This window comes from Papaver somniferum, chromosome 2 (genome assembly GCF_003573695.1).
Source record: "Papaver somniferum cultivar HN1 chromosome 2, ASM357369v1, whole genome shotgun sequence".
In the NCBI taxonomy this organism is placed as follows: Eukaryota; Viridiplantae; Streptophyta; class Magnoliopsida; order Ranunculales; family Papaveraceae; genus Papaver; species Papaver somniferum.
The window spans coordinates 138722923-138729332 of record NC_039359.1 but is presented as its reverse complement, the minus strand read 5'-3'; the positions used below and the strand labels follow the sequence as shown (position 1 = coordinate 138729332).

At 38.7% G+C, this 6410-nt stretch overlaps 1 protein-coding gene across 1 annotated transcript; it reads left to right on the top strand.

The window, feature by feature from the left end:
* The first annotated feature begins 717 nt into the window (after positions 1-717).
* LOC113349258 (nuclear poly(A) polymerase 4-like) lies at positions 718-5902 on the top strand. Its single transcript, XM_026593192.1, has 13 exons — positions 718-1068; positions 1150-1227; positions 1463-1570; positions 2131-2193; positions 2280-2438; positions 2610-2723; positions 2807-2869; positions 2943-3275; positions 3401-3565; positions 3709-4692; positions 4810-4917; positions 5066-5142; positions 5323-5902. Exons 1-13 carry the CDS (start codon positions 931-933, stop codon positions 5345-5347), a joined length of 2415 nt encoding a protein of 804 aa, XP_026448977.1. The 5' UTR covers positions 718-930; the 3' UTR covers positions 5348-5902.
* Positions 5903-6410: the final 508 nt, after the last annotated feature.

Here is a 6410-nt window from a genome sequence, read left to right as displayed (position 1 = left end):
CTCCGATTCTGGGTTTACATCTTCCTAAGCATAAAACTCAACCCAGAACCGGTTTACAAATCCACTAACATAAACCGATTCTGGATCGAGTAAAAACTAATTTTTTTGTACAAGTTTTGATTATCGATTAATGAAAGTTAATTTCAGGATTAACTTGATTAAACATTATTTAATAATCCGAATTAGCACTAATTTAATAAGGGTATATTGGACATTAATATAAATATTGGATAAGAGGATTCTATGAATTTTCTCCCAATAACCCTATTTTATCATCTAGTATTAGTCCCCAATTAAATGGCATAGCCCCAGTTTAGACTGGACATAAAACTTATCACAAAAGAGTTTAGCAGTAAAATTTCCATAATTACTCACTAACAATCTAACTTTATACTTTTCTAGACCATTCTCCTAATTCCCTTTTTGAGTTCATCAGCTTCATCTAGGAAGTTTCCATAATCCGCGTCCTATCCCATAAATCTCAATGGGACTCCCACTAGGAAAGAAAACGTTTAATTAATGATTCACTGCAACCAATTCTACCAATTTCAATATGTACAACCCCTCTAAACCTTCCACATCAAACTAATCAATCCAATCCTACGGTCTCTAACGCGTCATAACACGTATCGGATTTTTAACAATTCATATAAATAATTATCAGTTTTTATATAAAAATCCCCCAAAAAAGCACTTTTTTTTATTTGTTTTTTTTTTTCTTTCTTCGATCCGATCAGAAATCAGAAGAGCCTCCTTCTTCTCTCTCTCTTAGGGTTTCGATTTCTCTATTCCAATTTCCGCCAATCTTGTTAAATTATTTAGGGTTTTCAATTTTGATTTCATCGATTCATAAATTTATTTTGCGTGTGTGTTTGTTTGTGTGCGTGAAGATTAAAAAAAAATTAAAAAGAATATTTTAGGGTTCGTGAAATGGGGGTATTGGAGGTTGAGAGTGGCGGTTCATCACCGTCTGTGTCAATGGTGAAGAAGAAGCTTGGTGTTACAAATCCAATTTCAATTGCTGGTCCAACTGAATCTGATTTGCAGAGAAGCTTAGAATTGGAGAAGGTATGAGTTTGTGGAAATTTCGGATTTGTTTTGTTTTGTTTGTTGTGTTTCTGATTTTGTTTTTTGATTGTATTTGTGAAGTTTTTGGTGGATTCTGGATTATACGAAAGTAAAGAAGAAGCTGCTCAAAGAGAAGAGATTCTGAGTCAGATCAATCAGGTACAAATTGAGTCAGACTTCAATTTGATTCATGGGATTTTGTAATACTCTTTGTGCTTAAGTGTGTCTAGTGGAACCATGAATGCTGTATACAATTTTGGCTAGTTGTAGGAGATTGACTCGGAGAGAGTTTATGATTAACTGTTGTTTGATTTGGGGTTTTAATTTGCTGTAAACACTTTTTTGCTTTTGCTTTAATCATGTGTTCATAAATATTGGCGCTGTTATGTATTAGGTTGTGAAAGCATGGGTTAAACAACTTACCCGTCAAAAAGGGTATACAGACCAGATGGTGGAAGATGCAAATGCTGTCCTATTTACTTTTGGATCATATCGTTTGGGGGTAAGATATGCTCTAAAATTAATATTACGTTCTAATTTTATATTTCAGTTCTGCTTTATTATTGAGATTGGTTGGGTCTTATGTAGCAGAAAGTAGAGAGTTTGATATTGAATCAGTGAAAGAGGTGTTGCCTGTGTTTTATTGCTAGTGATACCCCTTGGTGTCATTTGTGAAGGATTTTTTTTAAGACACCTTGGTTTTTAGTGGGTCTACATGTAGTAGAAACTTCGAAGTTCTGCTACTATGTGAGCGCCATATGATTTCCTACAGAACACTCCCAAAATTAGTTGATTACTTGGACCTCCTCTGTAGTTGTCCTTTCGTCATATAATTGTTCTAGCAACTTATTTTGGGCCTACCTTTTCAAACTTAAGCTGTAGAGCTTGGACTTAACTTCTGTTTGCTCTTTTTTATGCAAATCGGCTCATGAATCCATTTCGCGCTTCATCGAGCACTTCGAGCTGCCGAAAGCTATATTGGATGTGGTTGTGATTTGGATCAAAGTCATTCTCTTATTTTCATGTTTAAGATCATCTTCAACTTACCTTATTTCTTGGCAGGTGCATGGCCCTGGAGCAGACATAGACACCTTGTGTGTTGGGCCATCCTATGTAAATCGCGAGGTAAACTATCAAAGTGCCTATTATGTTGATATTATATGGTTGATCCAATCAAACTAAATCTTTGTGTTTACTCTCGTCCTTCGCAGGATTTCTTTATTATATTGCATGATATCCTGTCTCATATGGAAGAAGTTACTGAACTGCAGCCAGTTCCGGATGCACATGTTCCCGTGATGAAATTCAAATATTCTGGGATCTCAATTGATCTTCTTTATGCAAGTGTGTCCCTTCTGGTTGTTCCTGAAGTAAGTGTCTGTGAAAGTGAAGCGCTTGTTTGGTTATGGTCAATACCATTGACCAACACAGTATTCCAATAACCATTGTTAACTGGATACCGTGGATGGTTGTTATTTACTTATTTTTCTTTACTATATATGTAATTTATGTTTGTATCTGATAGAAGTTTAATTGCACAGGATTTGGACATCTCTGATTTATCTGTGTTGTACAACGTTGATGAGCAAACTGTTCGGAGTCTGAATGGTTGCAGGGTTGCTGATCAAATTCTTCGACTTGTTCCGAATGTGGAGGTAATGATATGGGTTTTGTTTGACTTTCATGTTTTCCTCTTCATCTATTTACCTGTCCTCAACTGTTTACTTTTGTCTGCTAGCATTTCTGCACGACCCTCCGATGTTTGAAGTTCTGGGCAAAAAGACGTGGTGTCTATTCAAATGTAAGTGATCTTCTATGTTATGATTTTCAGTTCATCTGCACATTTTACTTACTCTAAGTTTGTTGTGGTTCAGGTGACTGGATTTCTCGGTGGAGTAAATTGGGCTCTTCTGGTTGCGCGCGTATGTCAGCTTTACCCTAATGCAGTCCCTAGTATGCTGGTTTCCAGATTTTTCAGGGTATATACCCAGTGGCGCTGGCCGAATCCTGTTATGTTGTGTGCAATAGAGGAGGATGATGAACTTCTGATACCTGTATGGGATCCACGTAAGAATCCTAGAGATCGAACACATCATATGCCGATTATTACCCCTGCATACCCTTGCATGAACTCCAGCTATAATGTTTCGACAAGTACGCTTCGAGTTATGATGGAGCAATTTGAGAAGGGTAACAAGATCTGTGAGGTAATAGCATAATTAATTACTCATCAGTTTACATAGGATTCTTACGTGGATTCTTACGTGCATAATTAACAAGATCTGTGAGGTAAAATATCACGTACTAAAATATTTTTCTTCTCTGTTTCCAGGAGGTAGAGCTGAATAAAGCACAGTGGAGTGCTTTGTTTGAGCCTTACCTATTTTTTGAAACGTACAAAAATTATCTGCAAATTGACATCATTGCGGCAGATGCTGATGATTTACTTTCTTGGAAAGGCTGGGTAGAGTCCAGGTTGAGGCAATTAACTCTCAAGGTAAAGTTAATGCTTCCCTTACCTGAGCAGCGGAAACTAGTAAATGAATAAGAAGAGAGAATTGGGATTGCAAGCGGGTTATCGTTTAAGTTGAGTTTTTGCACCACTCATTGTTTTTTTTATTTGTATTTTTTATGTTGCAGATAGAGAGAGACACTGTTGGTATGTTGCAGTGCCATCCATATCCTCATGAATATGCAGACATTTCTAAACAGTGCTCGCATAGTGCATTTTTCATGGGTTTGCAGAGGAATCAAGGGGTGGAGGTTCAGGAAGGACAGCAATTTGATATTCGGGGCACAGTGGAGGAATTCAGGCATTCAGTGAACATGTACATGTTTTGGAAACCAGGAATGGACATATATGTTTCTCATGTTCGTAGAAAGCAGATTCCCTCATATGTGTTTCCAGAAGGGTACAAACGACCCCGTACATCATCTAGGGTTACAAGTCATCATCAAGAGTCTGAAAAAACAAGGGAGTGTAGCAAGAATGGTTCTCCATCAGAGAGGCGGCTCAAGAGGAAAAATGATGTTGAAGGGAGTCCAGGTGACGAGAGACCACAGAAACGTGCTTCTATTAGCCCAGTAAGGCGAGAATCTTTGTCTCCTGAAATTGGAAGTCGGTCTGGTGGTGGAACATGTCAGATCCAGAGGAGAAAGGATGCTGAAGTTGGTCACCATGTCTGCGAGAGACCACAAAAAGGTGCTTCCATTAGCCCGCAAAGGCAGGACTCTGTTTCACCTATAATTTGCTCTACTAGTGGAACTTATCAAGTCTGTTCTGCGGAGGGTACTATGGAGGATGCCTCTACAAGTACAGTCGGTATTGGTGCTGATGTTGGTTGTACTTTTAGTCGCTTGGAGAACGAAAAAGTTTCAGAGGAGTCTGTACAACAAGGTAGGATAGAAGATAGGACATCTGTTGAACCTAATGAAGAAAGAATGAACAGTACACCAGGAATTAGTTGCGCATCAGGAGTAACGTGTCCGGCTAGCGCAGTCGAGGATGCTCGACGTGCAGGTTCAGGACACGCTGAGAAAGCAGCAAGGGAATTGAGTGAGGAAAAAGTTGGAGGTGAGCCGTGCAGCAGTAGCAGCAGCAGCAGTGCTAATGTCAATACTGAGGTCAGTTCATGTGATGTAGGCTTGGAATCATGTGTAGCAAGTAGTAGTAGTAGTAGTGAAAATTCTGGGTTCAGGCATGAAATGAAGAATGACAACAGACAGGGTTGTTATGTGCAGGGTTTTGTTTGTGGTGAATCAAATTCAGAGGTATTACTTTTGGAAGATGATGGGTGCATAAATGAGAGTGGGGTGATATTACAAGGTGGCCTTGCGGAAGAATTGAAGGTATTTTTGGATATTTTGCATGTTTCATATGTGTACCTGTTATTGGTTTGGGGTTTCTAACTTCTTTCCTTTTATTTTAATTTCCCTTCCTTCACTTGAGCTGTTTTTCTTTGTCTTTCATCTTCCTGTTCATGTTTGGATTTTGAAGCCAAATGTTGTGCTTGGTATGGTTCTAAAAGCTCGCGGTGGCGGTAGTGCAGAACCTGTGCAGAAACCGGTGATAAGGCATGGACTATTTGGAACCCTAATAACTTGTACCAAGGATGTTTGTTTTCTTATTTTCTATATGTTCTGATTTTGTATATTTTGATGATGTATTCTCTTATAAGTTCATTTTCTTAGTTTTTGTGTATCTTTAACAATGATGCCTTTCTGGTTTATGGATTTTTTTGTTGTGGTTGGCAGGTTTAGTTTGACGTCCACAGCATGAAGACCTGAAGCTGCCGCAGAATCAACAGCATGAAGACCTGAAGCTGCCGCAGATTAGCCATTTCACTAGTTCGTATTTCGGTTTTCACCAATGAGAGAGAATTGAAGTGCGCAGAGGAAGAAGATTAGAAAGCCAGCAGTGTGTATGGGTAAGTAAATATTAAAAATTCTGGCTTTCATTTTGGATTTTCGGGCATGCATTTTTCAGTTGCTGTTCAACAATTGGATCGCTCGCTGAAAAGGCAAGGTGGTGCACAGAGGTGATGGTTATTGTGTGTTGTGTACAGCCATAGTTGTGAAGTAAATGTTCAGTACTGTTGAAAGATGTGAGTACTACCGAAATCGCAGTAAAAGTAACAATGTTTCTTCGGTTGTGCTCACTTACTCGCAGTCTGTCCTTTTTTTTTTTTTAGTTCCTTTTTTGTTTTTTCATGTTGAAATTAGCAAGAGTCAAGTAGCTCTAAATGGTGTGTATGAGAGAAGTTGCTCAGATGATTTGTGGGTGTCCTAATACATTTTTTTTTTTGATTTGGTATAATCCAGTTTATAGTGTAAATCTCTCCAATGTTTTTCTTTATTCTGACCATTGTCACAGTTGAAGGTAATTAAAAAAAGCACTGAGGTTGGTCCCATGCCACACAAAGGGGAAACATACAGCATGTACTAGTCATCTGGCAAATCTTCCTTGAACTTCCTACTGGATCTTGCAACCTATTTCTACTTCTCTGTAGCATCTCCATATTTTCTGCTTCAAAGTCGTTTTCTGCTTCAAAGTCGACGTTTGGCTAAAAAAAGAGCAAGTTGTCCATTAATGGTTGATTGGGGTCTGAAATCCCCTCGCTCCAATGCAGTTACGTGCATTACGGATTTTACTACCCTCTGGATATGCAGTTAAACCCCGAATGAAGTATCTTCTTCCTGTAAGTTGCAAGAGCTAACTTCAATGTTAAGCCGACCACCTATCAATTTTATCCGTATTCAGGTCCATGGGGCAGTCAGCAAGCTTGTCCTGTGCTTCACGTGCCATGTGCCGTGCTATGCTATGCCAACGATTTAAACGTGCT